We start from the raw sequence: 20,621 nt of genomic DNA, 5'->3' as shown, positions 1-20,621 counted from the left end.
TCTCAATTTATTATTATAACAATTTACACATGTATAGAAAATACGATACATACATTTTTATTAAAAAAAAGAAATAATTCAATATCTATATGTGTAATTTTAAAATTATCAAAGCTTTGGAACTTGTAAAAAACATTAAAGAAAGTTCAAGAATATTTTGTCAATATTAAAAAAGAAACATAATGCGTAACTGAGACGATATATGTCAGAATCTTGAAGTAACTACACTATTTTATCCACTATGCCTTTGTTTTTCTGAAAATATTCACCACATTTATTGACACCACCCTGGTGGTGTATGTATGTGCGCAAACGTGAATAAAGATAAGTGTTCCCTTAATATGGCGATTAAGCTAAAGGGTAACGCTCATCGATTATATACTCGACAATCGAGTGGGATGTTAATAACAGACGATAGAATCGCTGACACGTGTCTCCACGTCATTAAACCACATCGATATGCTTTGATCAAAGATGTCGGAGTGTGGTATTGCAATGGAATTTCTAATGCCCGTGAATCGCTCAAGGTTCGTATTCACGGTCATCTACCAAGGTTGCAAGAGCATTATCTCTCTTTTACCTTGTTGGATTCCGCGCTACTGCACTCTATCGCTTCGAATTCGCTATTCCTTTAGAAACATTAAGTGAATACATTTATGATCTCAGATTTCTTATTCAAATTATATTGCAGCATTTATTTTAAATAGTCTAAAGTCTAAAAATTAAGATTCTTAAGGATTTATATATTGCGGCATTGCAGGGCTACTTTTTCTTCTAGTCTTTTCCATCTGTTGCATGTGATTCGTTGAACTCAACGACTTCTTCGCGGCGTCTATATTTTTGCCATTAAACTTTTCCATTGCCCTGGTGTAAGAGCCGGTACAGATTCGTCCCCAGACTTTCCGGTCTTCCGAGCATTGCCTGTTTCTTCCTTCGCTACATGTTCGTTGGATGTCGCTCTTCTTTGTGACTCTACATACATCCTCTTTCTCCAGAGACGTGCTGGAGCCCGTAGCGACTTGGACATCCTCCCACGATATATTTACGTCAGATTGCACGCTGGATGGCGTGGGGCAACTGCTGTCGCTGGACAAGGAGGAGGATCGAATGAAAGACGGTGGTACTATCAGCTTCATTTGCTCCTCCGATTGACTGTCATTCGAGAGTGGCTCGCTTTTCGCGCGAGAATTCGTCCTGCAGTCTCCAGGACTATTACCTTGATTGTCATGGATGAGATTGTCGTTTAAAATGATCTTTGCAATCGATGTCCTTTTTCTTAAATTTTCTAGATTTTCTTTGGAGGTACTCTGGGAATTGTCCACTCGCTGCAGAATATCCTTGAGATTTACATTTGCGGGATCAGTACCAAAATTCGATTTGGTTCCTCCTACCTTAGATATTTTAGGTCCGGGTTTTTTATTAGTAGTGATAATACTTTTTTTCGGCGTTTTACGATTGTCATATTTGGTTGCGACATTTATGTCCGAATATATGTAATTAGGTAATCTTTCCTTTTGTACTGAAACGGTAATCCTCGGTTGCACTTCTAATAGTTTCGGATATTTCTCTTCATTTTTTATTTTTTCTTCATTTCTGTTCACTTTCTCAAACGTTTCCATCTTGCCAGACATAGCACCTTTCACGCATTGCTTGTATTTCTCGTTTATTGTAGTATCGAGGCTGTTTTGAGTATCCACGTTATCGATGAAGATGCTTTGTTCGTTACTCTCCTCAGGTCGCAAGAGCGACCATCGACCCAAGGATAAATTTGTGTCTTCATTTTGAATCAAGTTTTGTGAAACATTGGTAACACTCTCCATAGAATCTCTATCATTTTTCGTGGGATCGTTCTTCGTATTGTCGTGAGTCTCGTCCTCATTGTCATCGTCCTCGTTGCCAGAATCGTTATCGAAACTCTTCAAGATACCCTCATTTTTCTCGTTGCGCTTTCTAAGCTCCTCCCAATTTTTTCGCGGCTTGTAACTCGTTTTTCGCCTGACGATCTTGCTCTCAGTGATGTTGATGTCCGGGATAAACAGACGCAATGCTTTCGTGCCGGTCGGGAATGTCATCTCGTTGATCCGCCTCTCGGACATGATTGCCCTCAGACTTGTCTTCGTGGCCACCTCCTGATGCTTGTTGAAAGCAGAGACTAATTGCGCTACCGTATACTTTGGCTCCTCGTTCTCTGACTCCGTTGAACGGTCTTCTTTATCGTCGGACGCCGCCGAGTTATTGGAACGACTGGATACGTCAGAATGTTGACGTTCGCAAGGACGTTTGTTTGCATTGACGGGTATCACGTTGCGACACAACGGCATCTCGTCTGAATCCTCAGTCAAAGTATCCGACTCGACGGACTTGAGAGAATCTAGATTCTCCTCGGATTCCGAGGTAAGTTTCTTCGAAGTTTGCGATTCTATGTTCTTTGCTGGTTGTAAATCATTACTAGACTTGACGCGATTTCGATCATTACTGCTGAAATCATTTGGTATTTTTACTTCTGTCGACGAAATGATTGGCATACTTTGGTTAATTTTTCGCTCGATCTTATCGGATGTTAAATCAATACTCGATTTTACATCGACGATGAAATGATCGTCACTGATCGAGGGTGTGAGTATAGAAGACGCAATCTCGACGTCGAGTTGCTTGAAAATCGGCAACATGTCCTCGGTTCTCGCACGATGATAGCTCTTTCTTCGCCGTTTCAAACATTCTAGACTTCTATAGATATCCAAGACACCCTGAGACTTCGACAAGGATCTCAAGCCATACAGTTTCTCGCGAGATTTACTAATTACAAGATTCATCGTAGCAACAGCACCGGCTCGCTCGCAGTTGATCACCGAAGATCTGTTCAGTAGACATGCCTGAGACTGAACGCGATTCAGACTGCGTATCTTCGATAGTATACCGCGACTCAGACCGTGATTTAAATTAGCTTGAGATCGGCTCTGAGCTTTATTCAACAGTCCTTGAGTTTGTTCTTGGTTCAGCAGACAGCTTTGGCTTGCGCAGCTCAAGCTAGTCCTGGAAGAGTTCAAGCTTGCCTGAGAATCCGCCGGGCTGGCGAATCCCTCGCTACCTATTAAACTCGAGTGACTTCCAGTTAGGCGATGGCTCAGGCACATTTCGCTTTGACTAAGCATGCAGTCTTGTAAGCCCTGTTGACGATGCTGTTGATAATTCTGATCGCTTTGCACATCCCCCTGGCAGAGACTTGTCTGGCTCATCAGCGCGGCCCTCCTCAGATTCTCACGACTGACTACGCGCTCTAAAAGAACCTCCCGCGACTTTGATAGATACCTTCGTAGATGCGGCGACGCCTGGGTTGGAGCACCACGCAACCAGTCATGGCGCAGGCATTGCTTCGCGGTCATCCGTGCACTTAGAAAATAAAAAAATTAACTTAGTCATCATCAGTCATAAAGATAATGATAAATTGAAACATAAAAGGACAGAATTATAACTATTCATGTAGATAATTTATAAACAATAAGTAGGCTATGTTGGTTACTAAGCTATATTGAGTGCAGTTATCTTGCAACGTAATAAACCGTTCCGTTGTTTCGAGATATATCTCAAACTTTCAAGATTCTTCAGAATTGATCATTTTTAATAATGAAAAGAATGCGATTCGAGTTTTTACATGACAAAATTGTTTGAACTCTCTCGAAAGAAGGATTCAAACGTTCGTCGATTATGTAGTGATTACCTTGGGTCTAGCACCAAAAGCTTCGCGACGAAGTCCTTCGCCTGCACCGAAACATCCTCGAACAGCTCTTCAGGGAAATCCACTTCTCCTAAAGATATATTTTGGAAAGTCTCCTGATCGGTCTCTCCGCCGAAGGGCGAGAAACCCGTCAACAATACGTAGGTTGTGACACCGAGTGACCTGGAAAAAAGGACGTTTTCGAAGGCATCCGTACGAAAAGGGTAACGAAACACACCGCATTTGGTCTTACCACATATCGGCTGCCAACGTGATCGGCTCATAATGCAGTATTTCAGGTGCTGAAAGAGAAATGTAAACATGATTAAATGTATGGAAATGTACGAACAATAGCATTCATCGGATTCACGTGCCGAGGTTTCTCCTCAACGTCCACACTTATTTCGTGTCCAATGACCTCGATCGTGACGTTACGTGGATTCGCAAGAATAATTTTTATTTACATATGAAAATCGTGGGCTGATGAGCGAAGACCAGATGAGAATTGGGACGAACCGCGTTTGGGATAATGCTGTAACGGTGATTCTACGTACTGGACTTTCAGGGTTTCGGCGTTTTATCGCTTAATCGCGAATTTAGTTGGACGCATTAGTATGTATATTAAAATTATTGTACACTGATCAAATTCGAATGTCAAAAGTGAAGTATCTCTAATAATAAAATGTTTATATAATATATATTTTACCAAATAGTATAATAAAATATATTAAAGATTTTGCAATTTAACATTAAAATCGCCAATGTTATCCCGCTAAAACTGCGCAAGTGTGCTAATTGTAATTCCCTATCCTTGTTTCCGATTAACGAAAATTTATTTTGATATTATTTGTATATTATTGCATTAGAAAATTATTCGTATTAAATTCATATACTTTCAATATATTCTGACAGTATGTATTTAATACAAAAGGAAAAATATTGAAATAATTAGCGATGCCGAAAAGGCATCATTGTCCGTTTATATTAAACTTATTTATATCTGTGTACGTCGATTTGTGTACAATGATTTTAACATGTACTGAGCGCGCGCATTTGTGCATCCAATCAAATTCGCTATAACATTATCATTATAGCTATCTCATTCTGCGTAAAACCCCCGTAAAACTTTAACAGGAGCAAAATGCTTTGAATAAAGGAGACACGATTGTAATAACTGTTTCAGTCTATCGCCATCAGATTGGCAGACCGATTGCCACAGCTGATAATACAATCTTGAACTACCCACTGTCGACTTCGCTGATTCTATTATTTCGTAGACAGTATGCGATCGTGCGCGGTGGCGACACGCATAAATTAAATCACACGGCGAGTATAGTGTCTACCGGTTCTACCTGTTAAATAGACGGATTTGGAGCACTCTGTCGTAACGGTGACCACCTCCGATATCTCGCCGCTTGACATTTCGCTATATAACGAGTGAGAAAATGAGATAAGTGGGCGGGCGAAACCGATTGAAGTCGACACCGGCAATGATTAATCGGTAAATAATTTTCGGCGAGTCCGAAGGAACGCGTCACTTTAAATTGCAAATCGTATTTGGACTTATGACGGACCCGACGAAGAAGTATTGTTCCCGCGAGATCTCAATTTTCACGAAAGAGAGACGAAGATAAGGAGAGAAAAGGAAAGATCTCACACAAAGGAAGAACGTTAAATCGACCGTCTGACTTTGTTATTTATTTCGTTCCGCGACGTAAAGGCCACGACGCGTCGATTACCTTGCCTGGAAACGGCATGATTTGAAGAGACCGACGTCAATTATAGCAGAAGGGAAAGAGGGGTCGAGAGGGCTATCGCTGTGTGCGTGTGCGTAACGGGGCCCCCAAGCTTTATTAAGGGCGCACGTCTGTGAGCAATGAGGCTAACGTGTCAATTAATATCGATTATATTTGCGATCTCGCTACGGTGATCGTCAATTAGCGGACCCAGATAATGATCGGTAGCAATTAAGCCGCGCGGCAAAGAGCAAAGAGCGCGGACGTACCACCTGGACGAGTTCCCCTTCAAAACGACGTCACGGTGACTCCTTGGCATCGAATAATGTCTGATGCATGCTATCTCTCGACAACCATAATGTAGCAATTTATATTTTTATATTTTTGATTAAGGGAGTTTGTCAAGCCGTTATCAGCACTGATCTCAATGCGATCTCTTAACCGAGTAACTCGAATTGTTGTGCGCTTGAAAAAGAGTTATAAACCGTGTTAAATTTTCAAAATCTTAAATGACATTAGTATCAACATTTAATACGTCGCAGTAGAATATAAAAGGTTATATTCTTACTCGGTATAATCATAATTCGATAACCTTCATAATCTTATAAAATTAATTTTGTTCGAAAATTGATTTTACCATCGTTTGCTTCTTTTCATACATCAGTTTTGTTTAGAGTATTTTTTCTACAACCAAAAATTTAAAAAAATTTGGAGGTAAATTAAGATGGAACACTCTGTATAAATTTTTTTTATAAAATACATTCGAACCGATAACTTATGTGTGCCATTTAAAAAAAGTTAAACTTCCCATCAATGTGTAAATAAATGAGATAGTAAGTATTAAGAATTTTAGAAGGCTGATCACTCACCTACATAATCAGGCGTACCAAGAATCTCTCGGACCTCAGTGCCCTCGAGGATCACTCTCGAAATCTCGAAGTCGCATAACTTAACGTCGCAATCCGGGAAGGAGCCCATCATGACCAAATTTTGAGGCTGTAAATATATATAAATTAAGAAAATTATCTCTCTCTCTTTCTCACTTTCTCGTACGCACGTATATGAGAAAAATAGGAATGTGTGGAATCGTGTATATCAAGCTTGTTGCTAACCAATTGTTAACATTTTGTATTATAAAAACAAAAGATAATAGAAATAATGTTATAAAAGAACATAGAATTTAAATTTAAAATTCCAAAAATTTTCCTGGTGATGCAGAGTATCGATAAAATTCCAAAATCTTTAATTTTTGAAGATGAGAAAGATACCTCTTGCAATTTCCAGGTAGTAAACGCTATGTATTTACATAGATATGTGAAATTAATATATTAATACAACTTCTTTAATTTTTTTTTAACTTCCTTACTTTTCTACTTTACAAAGTTGATCTGTTTAACTTCTGACAAGCTAAACTATTAACTGCCTCATCGTGCAATTAAATCACCTATGCCTTATCTCGCGAAACAGATACGTAGTTTTGTGAGGCTCGCATTCGCAGTTCACTGTCTGTCGCCCGTTTTATTGCGGTCGTAACCAAAGGGATGCGATCGGTCTTCCGCATGCTCACGTAGATAAGGGCGCGCGAGCATTTTAACGGTGTGAGGAAGCGATTTCTATATTACATTACAGAACGCCTGATATCGTTGCAGGTTCCGCTGTTGAATGGAATTTCAGTGTATTGCGTGTCGTTTAGATTACGGAATCGCGATGCTGTGACCGCGCTTCGACGATCGTTTCTGAGATGCGCACGAAGATACATAGTGCATTCTTCCGCATCCGGTTATCGTCCTTTACTTTGAATTCCATGTTCGTTTCGGAAATGACTCTGATATATTTTGCGACAGAGAGAAACAGAGGAGAGTTCAATGAGTACAGTGCGCGACTCAACGGAACCCTGCTGGTTGCCTTTAATACGCCTACAGGTCCTTTAATAAAAGTCTGAAACTACTTTTGATTGGTTTGCTAAATTTTACCAAATCCTGAGAAAAAGAAAGAGATAAATAGATAGAATAACAAAGAGAAAGAAATAGAGAAAGATAGAAGAACAGAATAATATAGAGAAAGGAATAGTAAATGTATGTTCTTCTCTCTCACAGATTTTTGTTAAAATGATTACTCTGCGTACATAAAACTGCAGCTCATGTCCAGACTTTTATCAAAGGATCTTTAGATGTGCCGTTCTTGCAACGTTCTAGTAAATAGGCGTCTCTCTGTCTGTCAATATAAATCCTATCTCGATGTCAGTTACAACCGGGTTGCTATATTCATCGTGCGACCAAATCAGTCGTGAACGAGGGAAATAATTAGTCGCAAAAGACATCGGGCTGACACAGTATTATCCCGAGATAATTTATAAAAACGTATCAGGCGTGAAGGGTAAGAAACATGCGAACTACTGCGCTAACGATTTGCGGCGGATCGTACTGTTCAAAGACACGCCGGCAATCCAATTACCATAAATCGTCAGTAGTAACCGGCGTGTAACGAAGGTCGCTGACTACCGAAGGCTGCATTATTATAATTGCTGACATAATCTAGAACAATCTCGATTTGACATATTTTATAATCTATGGTATCGACTGATATCGTGGCTTTCACTAATCGTTAAATTCGTTTGATCAAATATTAAAAGAAAAATGTTCGGTATTTGTAACTATGGCTTTTGCTATTTATAACACTAAAAACTACATTAAAAATAATTGTAGAATAATTACAATTAGAAATTCCATTTTTTATAATTTTATTGCTATAATGTTAGCAATAATAATTATATTTTATAATTTTATATATAAAAAAATATTAGTTGTAAAAGAGTTCTAAATCACCCTTTGGTTTTTACATACACGGAGAAAAATATTTGGTTGAATTAACTGGGGGGAATTCTGGTTAAGTTTACTAGTAGATTTCTGATTAAATCTATAAAATTCTAGTAAATTTGACTAAAATTCTAAATCATTCATCTTTCACTCGAATTATATTGTATTTATAATTTTTTATACCCAAAAAATATAACTACAATTCAAACGGTAATTTTCGATATCAACTGTATAATTATAAAGTTATCAAAAAAGTTGCGAATATCACCCTTCGATTTTTACGAAAAACAACTTTTACGTACAAATTTACTCAGAAACAACGACAATTATTCCTCAAAATAAAAATAATTATGTTCAATAATCATTCACCACTAGTCTGTTAGCTGCCGGATTTGGTCATAGTGGCAAATAATTAATTATTGAACATGATGGCCTTTACTTTAAGAAATAAATGTCAATGTTACTGAATAAATTTGTACACGAAGAAAAATGTTTGGTTCAATTAATTGGAATTATTAGTAACGTTATAGCAGAGTAATAACTATAAAAATAAAATTCCTATAACTATAATTATTTTATCATGCAATTACAGTTACAAACATCAAACACTTTTTTCCAGCGAACGAGCTAAGCAGTACATGTAGGTACATTGCATATATTCGCAAATGGAGCAACAACTCGATTGAGCAAGACGATAACGGACGGCAATTAGCCATCTGTAGGTGTCGATGTATAAAGATCAGATCGTTTTCTTTTTTCATGGTAAATAGGAGCGTGCTTATCGAACATTCAGCTCGTCTGAAGACAAAGCGCGACGGAGGACGACCCTTTTTCGAGCGTCGTCGGCGTTCAGCATCATCGTCACTTTACCGGGAGGAGCCTTGGGCATTTTCACGTAGGCGCGCCTGAATATTCAAAGTTTCTCTTGGCCACGCGTGCGACTAATAAATAATGACAAAAGACATAAAAATAAATCTCGCCGGCCCTCGGAGATACGTAATTCCCTCAGCGGGGCCATTACGTGGCGGGAATATTACGCGGCCGTGCTCTCTGCACGTTGGGCTTGCATGAACGCAATAATATCGCACAGAAGCTTCGCAAATACGTGCAACCGAATGACAAGCAGACCACACTAATGAGAAGACTATAAAGAATAATGCGCGACTCGCAATCGCGCTCGCTAATCAAAACGGCAAATGCCACCCATCTTCGTCTGCCGTTCTCAGTCCTCTCGCTTCGTGGCCTTTTTCAAGAGATTTATTTTCCGCCACAGATCTCGCGTTTTTCCGTGAAACAACTGTCGATTAAGTAGATAGTGCGAAGTAATTCTCATTCAGGCTGGCCTGCTGCTTGCGAACTCAGAGAGATCGGATGACGCGATCAAAAACTCGAATGTGGCGCGTTGTACGCGAATCCAATTTGCGATGAAAATAGGAAAGGTGATTTATACAATGTTCTTCATGCCCCAGAAATAATAATCAAATATTTACACTACGATATTGAATCCATAGAAAAGATTTTATTCTTGGAATTAAATTTATATTTAATTTTTTGGAACAAATTTAAATAAATACATACTTTTGTAAAAATGTAGATTAGCCCACTGTTGCAATAAGCTCTTCAATTTATAATAAAAATATCGTATGACGCTAACATAAAAAAAAACATGAACATGTATTTCATATATACAAATTGAAACTATACATTTTGACTCTTTAATTAATCACACATCTATATAAATTTCGCAAATTGCTAAAAACGAACTGGATACGGAGTCTGATCTCAACGATCGCCTCGAGCGTTTTGTTAATCAATTTCTTTTAGCGTTATGACATTGGTAAGTTATACTTTTGTAAAAATGTAGATTAGCCCACTGTTGCAATAAGCTCTTCAATTTATAATAAAAATATCGTATGACGCTAACATAAAAAAAAACATGAACATGTATTTCATATATACAAATTGAAACTATACATTTTGACTCTTTAATTAATCACACATCTATATAAATTTCGCAAATTGCTAAAAACGAACTGGATACGGAGTCTGATCTCAACGATCGCCTCGAGCGTTTTGTTAATCAATTTCTTTTAGCGTTATGACATTGGTCCGATGATCAGCTCTCTGCACTCTCCAGAAAGATACGATCGGCAATCCCACACAGATTGAGCGACGAAATCTTTTCGCGTTGATCAAACAGACGCGTGGGCTCAAGCGATACGTCAAAGTCTGATCGTTCAATCGAAACCATTTGCCCTGCGTGAAATAAGTCAATATATTGCACCTGGCTGGACCAAATTGGTCGAAAGATCTATGCATGCTAATATATTTCAGATATAAAACTGTATGCCATCAGGTGTTACTGCAGACGTAAAAATACCCGTCAATGTATCCAAGTCTAGAGACTCTATACGTATAATAGTCTAGCCACGAGATAATAAACTTTTGATTGCGGTCCATTATTTTTGTCAACTTCAGAGAAGCGTTTCAAAACTTAACTCTATCAACTCCGAGTATCTTTTATTACCTTGTTCAACATTCGCAGAATAACAACAATAAAATGATACTCAGATTGACAGAATTGAGTTTTAAAGCTCACCCCTACAGAGTAAGTTAGAATGAGTAAGATAATATAATATAAATTAAAATGAGAGATCATGAAAAGGGTCGGTACATATTCTTTCTCACTCTTGTTTTGACAAAAGTGTTTGTGGCCAGACACTCTGCGTTATAGGGGTTTATCCGAACTCTCGGTCCGCTGCGCCGCGCCGCGTTGCGTGCGATTGTGCGATTTCCTCGCGCGCGAAATGTCGAGTTATCGGGAGTTGCTCCGGTTATGGCAGGCCAGACACGGGTATCTCACGGAGAAGGTAAGAAACCAGGTGGTGAATCACCGAGAGTGTGTGCACAACCGACGAAGGAGCAGGGCGTGGTCGTCGTTCACTGCAGTAGTGCGAGAAGCGGCGTCGCGCGCTCCGTTTTTTTCTCTGCCTTTTTTTACCTCTCCTCCGCGTCGCGAGACTCTTCGCGATCTTTCGCAGCGATCTCTCGCTCGGTGCAATATCTCTGCGGCGCGCTCCCGTGGACGTCGCAGTGTGGGCGATATCAGACTCAAGTGGCATCCCGCGATGATCCGACACGAGATCAATGGTCTGTTCTTTCAAACTGAACTCTTCAACTTCATCTTGTCTCTTTTTCTCTCCACGTTGCAAAACAAGAAGAAAGATGAATGTTGGAGAGAAAACGAGAAAAATTAACGGTATAAAAAGTTCAACTGAAAAGAGCAGATGACCTTAAGATGTAAATCCAACCATCTGTTCTAATAATCGGTTTTAATTCTTTATGAAATTATTTAGAATGGATTTCAGTAAAAATTAATTTAAGAAATAAATGTGATCGGATATCCCATTTCGAATAGTTCTATAATATAGGTTAAATGGCTTCTCTGACGAAAATAAAAATTGAAGCGTAAAAGTCCAATGTAAGAGGAAAGTAACAGAAGTAGGTGAATAAAGCAGGAGGCAAAAATTGAGACAACGAAACACAAAAGAAGAGTAAACGCTTCGAATTTTCGTTATCTCAACTTTCACCTTCTGAAAGCTTCGTTTCTCATCTTCTATTTACTCTCTAATCTTTGGAGTGAAATTTAATTCTTAAAAATTGAGCCGCTCTTTTTCACCAATGGCTCAATTGTTACTTTTTTGTCACACTTTCTAGAATTGAAAACATTCTATTCCAAAGATTTTAGAGAGTACATTCGATTTACGTTCCGATTTTTATTTTCGAGGATCTCCGTTTCTCTCGGAACGGTTCGCAAGTCTAGAGAAGAAATCGCGCACGTGGAGCACGGTTCGTTCAGAGTTCATGCGAGAGCACTCAACAGCGGAGCTCCTTTTCTCTCTTTTCCTCTCACGTGCTATATATGCCGCACCGCCAAATACGGCAGCGGCGTGTTTATGGTGCGCGGGAATAATGTTCACGTCGTACGCAACGACGCGTACGTACGTACACTCCACCGAAGCGCTTACGAAATAAATCAGGTGGTACCCATTCGTCGGGAACTTGAGCAACGAGCAGCTCATAGTAGGTCAAAGTTAATTTATTGCGTCACCCCCTTCGCGCGATAAACGCCAATCGACCCACAACTGATTCGTGCGATTAATTTCGCTCTTTGAATTAATCGCATCGGTCGACCCTTGGTCGACCGGGACTCTTTGTTTCGCACGAGAGTAATCGAACTCTCGGCTTGGTGTAATGCAAATCGACCTTATACTTGCGCACGAAGATCGCAAATAAAAAAAATTACAAGGCGGACGTTGGTGAACGACGCCGAGTATCTCGCTACTTTACTCGAGGATGTCGCTCGAGCTGCTAAAGGCTCGACGATCTCATTCTTTGTCTCGCCTTCTCTTTCTCTTTCTCTCTCCCTCGCGAGCCATTCGCGCGAGGATAACGAGAAGGTATCTTCCTATCCGTAACGAGCGATTCCGACGACCTCGTCGAATCAAAATGCACTTTACGGTATGAAGCTTCTGCATCTCACAGCATGTTGTTGTCGACAGCTTATTTTTTTCCCGCGAATATCCGCATGATTTTATAACCTGGCACACGTTCACCTCGCAATGCTAATCCGGCTCGGTGTTGATCATCGTGTTCTTTGATTAGTAAGTTAACGATAAAATAAAATCTGTGTAAAGCCTGAGACACACAATGCTGTAAAAAATTTCGACATTTTAGCAACCAGTTTAAGCATTCTATATAATTATTTTGTATGTTCAAAACAAAATTATTTTTAGATCTAGCTAAATTTTTAAATACTTGAGCAAAACCGTTATTTCTGTGTAGATACTTTATACAAAGAAGTCTTTAATAGATAGTAATCCAGTGTAGTGTGAATGACCGAATTTACTATAAGAAGAATATCAGATTAATTCATGTTATAACATCAATGAAAACGTTATGCTGAAATCACGATATGTCTTTATATGGATACATAGAAACGCAGGCTTCTTTTCGCTGATGAACAGCGAATGAAATCAACACCGTCGACTCGGAGCAAAACATTGCTCGAGGAGGTGTCTCAAGTTTCGAGAGTTTGTTCAGCTCCGTTTTCCATCCTCGTTCGTCGTAGCGAACATGACAGCGCATTCTTTTTTTATTTTTTTTTTATAGAACCTGTAAAAGTAAGTTCGATTTCCATCGAAACAACCCGTCGCATTTGCAATAAATTGAAAACGAGGCGAAGTCGCCCGTGTATTCGATTTCGTTTGTGCTCGAGTGGTGATTTTCTTTCTTTCTCTTCGTTGAATCGCGATCGAGGAGGCCCTATGATCGATATCGACTGTACGTGTACCTTTCTCTGTACATAGCAATAAATGGCAATCGTTTCCAAGAGTTTATCGTTCGTCATTCTGCACGATCGATAACGTGACCGATCGCAATTGAAACTCTCCTCCATCGCCGTGCTGAGTATATTGCTTTTACAGAATGTCCGTTTTATCTAAAATCGGACATAATAGACATAATAAGAACAGGACTACATATTCTCCTGAAGTAGTCATTGTCGATATAGACAGAGTTGTGACGTAGCTTGAATTCTATCTTTCTCAAATAACTGTCAACACGATAACTATTTGATTATTAAAATTAGTCAATGATATCATGTCAAGTGGAACAGTACGACAATTCGAGAAATCACATATGGATCGAGTTATTTATGAAATTTCCCAGCATTTTCCTCGTGCTTCCTCGTTGTGTGCAAGCACGGAAAGAAAACAGGAAATTTCTGGCGGCTCAATCGATTCCGGGATCCGGATACATGAGAGAAACGTGACAAGTTCGCGTCGACCTTTTATGGGTCGAACTTACCTTGATGTCCAAATGGGCGATATTTCTCTCGTGGAGGTAGGCGAGTCCTTCCACTAGTTGCCGCACAAAGTGTACGACGTCACCTTCAAGGGGCACCAAATCGCCGTCGATGAGCGTCTGCAGATCGCCTCCGGGCGCACTGAAAAAGAAATCGTCGTTCCTTAGAGTAATGTCAGCGATGGATGATACTTGATGCTGAAATCACTAAGCAAAGAGTGATCGTTATATTATATTCCTACTTCATAGGGCTGTTCCTCTAACAATAATAATAATTAATATCGCCTATTATGTATGTAACTATTTGTGTATACCAAATCTATTCTAGTAGAAAGGAATGAAAACGCAGTACTTACTATTCCATGACTAAGATAATTTCCTTCGGCGTCTCGTAGACATCGTGTAGCCTAACGACACGTGGCGATTGCGAGCATAGAGACAATAGAGCGATCTCGTGTCTCAGTTCCGCGCTACAATCGGCGTTGAATCGGTTCCTGGACGAGTACTTGGCTGCGTAAAGTGTGCCGGTCGATCGCGACCTGCAGCGGTAGACTCTCGCCCACTGACCACTGTTAAATATAACATATCCTTTGTTAATATTTATACGAGAAGAAAAGAAAGTGAAAAAAATGTAGACCCTCCCCAGCAAAATGTAATCCTGCGATATTCCATATATTTTAATCTCAAATCAACAGTTGAAAAATCACCGGAGATAAATTGTATAAGATATGAAACGATGCGCGCACGTGCGAGGATAAAAATAAAGCGTGAAATGATGGAGAGTGACGGTACAGTTTATATATTTGCAATTGTCTGTTGCTCGTTCGATCGGATGTTCCGATGCAGCTTCAACATTTAACATCGATTGGCTTTGCGTTTTCACGATGAATTCATTCTATCCTTGAAAAGTAAGTCGATGCCCGAACGTTGCCACCTTCTCCTCTCTGGCATCCTTCGTTACTCGAATACTTTTCTCTCCGTGACGTCTCTTCTCCTTTTCTTCCATTCGCGTATTCTTTTCTTCGCGATTTCGTACTTTCCGAAAACGCTCTATTTTCACAGAAGACTTTCAGTTTTTTATCGCCAATTTGCTGTACAGAATATTTTCTGCGGAATCCTAAATTAATTTTATTTTCCATTCGACGTCCATCGCGGGTACCTTTTGATGTTTTCTTTTCATTTCATGAAAATTTTGTTTGCTATCTCGACGACTTCATCTCGCTATTTTGACAATGTTCTATTCGCAGTGCTCTATCACGGAATGATCCATATTATTTACAATCGCGGGCGCGTTCTTCATCGTGCTAAGAATTTCGCACTCGCCGTCGAGGATTCCGGTCGTCTCTTCGGCAAGGTCGACACAGCGGCGCCTGGCAAGGCTGTGCCCGTAATGCGTACCTCACGTTTTCACCCGTGTTCAAGTAAGCAAGCGCCTTCATCCACGGGAGAGTGTGTTACATAAACGACGGTGAGTCCGTAAGATAAAATCATAGACGGTTATACCATTAACTTTCTACATTGAAGTCATAAATATCTTGATGTTCTATTTTTTTTATCCGTTTATAAAAGTGGACAAACGAGAATTCTTTGAGAAACTTATTTATGGTTACATTTTTTATATTTTTTGTTTGTATAACAGATTAATTAAAATCATTAAATTAAAGGAGAGGAAGGGTTATTTTATCGGGTTTAATTGTGAGATCGAGAGCCGGAAGTTGGGGTCGCGCCCAGAAAATTGCCACGTGAAACATGCCTCGCGTGCAAATTGACGGCGACTCATCGCCGCGGCAATATTCGCGTCCTTTCGCGGTCGCGAAGATAAGGATAATGAGCATCTGATAGCGCGCCGCGCAATTAACTTTAATCGATTCCAATTTTAAGGCTGCGCGCCGGTGTACCCTGAATTTCTCCACCCCTCCCGGATCCCGGAGAGATATTCGATGTAAAAGCGCAAGACGGAGGAACAAAGGAAGCGACGCCAGACGGAGAGGGCGAATATACGCCGTAATTTTTCCTGCCCTTTACCTCGGGGCTCAAGGCTCGTTTCCAAAAGTAATTACCGCGGGTACAGAGTGGGTATCAAAGAACGCGTGCTCACACATATACACCGAAAGTTGAATCGACACGCCTAGCTGCCAGGATAATACTCGCTGTATACGGCACAACGATTAAAGCATTCGTTATTATTAAAGATCGGTACGGGCAGTAATCATAGAAAATTGGATTTTAGCGATTGCTCGTGTAATGACCGGCGATGAAGGAAGTGTTGAAAATCAAGCGGGGACATGCGGCTAAATAATTTATGAAAATTTATTGCCCCCGAAAGGCAGTTTTAATTTTCGCTTCGGCCAATTGTAAACGTAGATGTATGATAAAAAGTTTCTTAGTCGCCGAGAATTGTTTCGAGTTGCTGATATTTTAAACCTAAATTAAATCCATTCTAGTAACCAATTTGAGCGGCCTGTTCTAAAACTTTTAGAGTGAATTGTCACTTCAAAGAATTTAGAGAGTATATAATTATTTTGATGGTCCAAACAAAATGATTTTTCAAATCTGTATTTAGCTAAACTTTTAGACACTTCAGGAAAACTATTTTTTTTCCGTGTGTGTTAATTAAGAGTGGCTTATTTCCTCGAAAGTAAGATTTACATATCAATAGTAATACTATCACTCAATATCGATAACGTTTTAGGATTAATCAACAGAAGTGTCAATTTTTATTATTAATTATACACATAAAAAGAATACAGAGGAAGGGAAAAGGAATTCATACGGCCGACACGTAAGACGTAGATATAATCGCAACAAATCCACACACAAATATCTCCGCAAACATCGCGATTATGTCCGTAACTCGGTCCAGCGGCTATTTATATACGTATTATGCGAGACGCCTTTGTGCTTGCTGCAGCAACAGGTAAATCAGCTTCATTAGCGATGCAAACGCGCTGCAAGAAAATCGCGACCGCTGATATCGGGCATGGAGTTATCAGTGCACACACACCGACGCTAACTAGAAATTAAAACGACGCATTAACATACCCATGAATATGAAAAGTCTTAAAGTCCACACGAGTGAGTTCTCGCGCCTCTCGCTCGCGCGTTCTCTTGTCACACCTCGAAAGGGAGGCCACTGTATCGGTTTCGGTTAATAACCGTGCTATCGATACCGTCCCGATTAATCAATACCCCGCCGAGAAACCGGTACTGTCTCTTTATGACGTTGTATCCCCATATTTATTGATTTATTTATTTATTCACTTCGTTGAGACATACTGACGTGCAAACGCGACGACGATCTGAGCGAACTGCTTTGAGTCTGAATCTGCTCTGACACACTTAAAGTTTTCAAATAATGATAATAATCGGCACTTTACATTTCGAAGCTTAATCCACCGACGTCAAAATCTGTAACGCGGTTACTGACGCTGGATCTGTTAAGCTTTATTTATTTAATTCATATTACTTAAAAGACAATAATTTTATTTTCAAAAAACTAAAATAACATAATTTGTACAACAAAGAATGAATACTAAATATATTTTAACAAGAATAATCTAAATTTGCTCATGTAATACAGAAAAATTAAATTGCTTGACATTTTTAACAAAGAGATTTATACAAATAAGCGAAGACCAAATTTGGTTAAAGCGAGTGTTGCGAGTGTTGCTGTTCAATGATTTTTTTTTGTGAGAATTTCCAGTTCAAGCAAATTGCGTACCAATCATTTATCGATCTTGAAACACAGTCCTAAACTGACGTATATAATATCATGTACAAATTAAATTCATAAGCAATTTAATATGATTACTTTAATGAGCATCTTTAAAACATTTATTAAGGATTTTTGCGAAAAATATATATATTACCACAGCCGAATTTGGAAGAGATTTATAATGATCTGATAGATCCACTGTCAGCTTCGGAGAGTTAAGACAAATTCGACATTATTATTCAGAAAATATTCGTTGCATACGCGGGAGTCATTAAATCAATCAATTTTATAAAAACGAAAGCGCGACGACAGGATAACGACACGCGAGTAAGTCACGAACGGCGTTCCACCCGTAAACGCCTGTGTGCGTGCAACAGGCGCATTTCGTGCGACTCTAAATTAAATTATTAGCGCGAGAGAAATTGCAGGTTGGACAATTGTTGCCCTATTACAGACGCCCCGTCACTACTGATCGTCGGCGATCATTACGAGCCTAATTCGCGTGGCGATTAGCGGCGATGCAATAAATATGATTAATGCGCGACGCGCGTCACGTATCGTTGCGTATATTGCTACCGTGCGTAAAGCTTTGACAAATTACGCGTCGCATCCGAGGGCGATTAATCATTGTGCGTGGCTCGTTGCATGCGATGCGAGCCGCGACGAAGAGCGTCGCGAGTAAATAAAGCGCGACTCGCGAAACCGTCAGCCGATTTTTGTGGAAAGTTCATTTGGAAATTCAGCGCATTCCGAATTTATTATTAACCCTTTGGAACTAATTTGGTGCACACAGAAAAATACATTCCGTATTAAAACGTTAATTACTTGTTTAAGGCATTTCCAAAATTCATATGTCCACGAATTTAGGTTCATCACAAGCAATAAATTTATTCATATTTTCTAAAATCTAGTACGTTAATTTTAATTAAGATTGTTTTTGCAAAATTCAAGATTATTAAATTAAAACAAATTTGATTTACTTATTACATAAAAGTTCTTTTTTGAAAAAATTTTATAAGATTCTTCAAAAGAGAAAATTAATTCCTATTGAATATTTTGGTTCCTTAAAATTAATCGGTGTCTCTTAATTAGCATAAATTAATTGGAAACTCAGCATCGATAATTATGTTACAGATTTTTATACGTTAGCTTCAAAGAGGTCATTTCTTTTTAGTCTATATATTATAAATGTAAAGAAATATTAACAGTTACATATACTATACGTTTTTCAATCAGCAGTATTTTATAAACACATATTAGATAAAATCTCGCAGTTTTCACGACTCCGAAGAGTCGTACTGAGAATCGTATCGCGAACCAACTTACCTCGCGAACGGTTTCGGATCGATCTCGTAATGCTCTGTAATAGGTCCCGTCTTGACCACCCTGGCTAACTGCGCCTCCTGGACAAGGACCAATCCCTCCTTCACGTGTTTCTCACTCCACTGCACTCTGCATCTTCCTCTGCATCTTTCCTCGTTGGTCGCTCGATCATTCGTCCGCTTCGTCTTCGCGCATTTCGCTGGGGATGCTTGCAAACTACGACGTTGCGGTCCGGGCGACGTCTTCCTCATGGATGACATTGTGGGCGCTTGATGACTCGACTGATAGATCATGGCAGCTGGATCGTGGACTTGGTATCGTGTATTAAGACACGCGTATATATATATATATATATATATGCAATATACGCAGCGGAGACTTCAACGCTTGGCGCACTCGCGGTTCTCTCTTTCTCGCAAATTTTCGCAAACTTCGAGTGATCTATCCAAGCGCAATCTATCCAACCGTGCCACTCCGACGTCCAAGCTCTCCGTCGGACTCGCAGACCCGCGATCTCGATCCGCACTCTCGCTCTCGATCTTACGGCCTGCACTCTCCGCGTTCGATCTCCTCTCGGTCGGCCACGCACACGAAGCGAGCCGAAGCGCGCGGTGTCATTCTATCATCGAGAAGGCAACGACTCTATCTCGTTGTGCGATCGATGTCGATCTTCACATCTTGCAGCCGCGCGCGTTAAGAGAGAGAGAGAGAGAGAGAGAGAGAGGGAGAAAGAGAAGAGAGACAGAGATCGCGTGGCTCACGGTCCAGCGCCGAGTCTGAAACTGGCCGCTGCTGAACCGGAGTCAACGAGAGCACGAATCTCCTTCCGCGCACTCCTCTCCGACTCGTTCTCTTCCTTCTTCGCGCGTCGAAGAGCACGCTGTGAGTCCGACACTGACACCGACACTCCGGCCGTCTCTTTGAATCTCCCCTCGATCCTCCCGTATCCTCCCGTATTCGGCCGCGACTCTCCTTCTCCAGCAGAGTCAGCTTGAAATCCTCCTCGCGGTCTAACTTCGTAATTATAGGTGAACATGAAATAGCGCTTCAATATGTAAATAAGGTAGCGGGACTCATTGTTTCTCTCGCGCGAAAGAAAGAGACGCGCGACTCGTGGTTTGACGATTGCAATTTAACTGCCAATTGCAGATATATAGGTATATAATTCGTGCAGTGAAATTATCTGTTGTTATTGTATTATAATTAAATACAACAGATCTGTTTTCTGTGGTTGAAATAGTGTACACTTTTGGAACTCAAAGTGAGACAGGTATGTTTGATATTTGGCAAAAGCGGGAAAGAAAATTCTAGTGTAATCTAGTGCAAGAGTAAAAAAACAAATCTAATATTACATACTTATATTATATATAATACAAAATATTAAAAATGATTTCATATAGAGAGTAGAGGTCATAAAGTGAAAGCGCCGAGACTGTAAGTTTTTATGATCG

General features: G+C 39.8%; 1 protein-coding gene across 1 annotated transcript; it reads right to left on the bottom strand.

Moving 5' to 3' along the window:
- Positions 1 to 162: 162 nt before the first annotated feature.
- On the bottom strand, positions 163 to 19,571 carry LOC108772704 (serine/threonine-protein kinase par-1). Its single transcript, XM_018538298.1, has 7 exons — positions 19,174 to 19,571; positions 14,489 to 14,701; positions 14,136 to 14,274; positions 6,321 to 6,447; positions 3,969 to 4,017; positions 3,719 to 3,898; positions 163 to 3,390 (listed from the first exon to the last, which is right to left on the bottom strand). The coding sequence occupies exons 1-7, from the start codon at positions 19,461 to 19,463 to the stop codon at positions 732 to 734; spliced, it is 3,657 nt and encodes a 1,218-aa protein (XP_018393800.1). The 5' UTR covers positions 19,464 to 19,571; the 3' UTR covers positions 163 to 731.
- Positions 19,572 to 20,621: the final 1,050 nt, after the last annotated feature.

Source organism: Cyphomyrmex costatus, unplaced genomic scaffold (genome assembly GCF_001594065.2).
Source record: "Cyphomyrmex costatus isolate MS0001 unplaced genomic scaffold, Ccosl1.0 scaffold193, whole genome shotgun sequence".
NCBI lineage: Eukaryota > Metazoa > Arthropoda > Insecta > Hymenoptera > Formicidae > Cyphomyrmex > Cyphomyrmex costatus.
This window is presented reverse-complemented; position numbering and strand designations above follow the sequence as displayed.

Bases quoted from the DNA above. Each gene is read 5' to 3' on its own strand.
- LOC108772704 (XM_018538298.1), bottom strand. From the start codon at position 19,463: ATGATCTATCAGTCGAGTCATCAAGCGCCCACAATGTCATCCATGAGG. The intron at 14,275-14,488 runs GTAAGTACTGCG...TTTCTTTTTCAG, and splicing joins ATTATCTTAGTCATGGAATA to TGCGCCCGGAGGCGATCTGC. The intron at 4,018-6,320 runs GTGAGTGATCAG...TTTCTCTTTCAG, and splicing joins TGGTACGCCTGATTATGTAG to CACCTGAAATACTGCATTAT.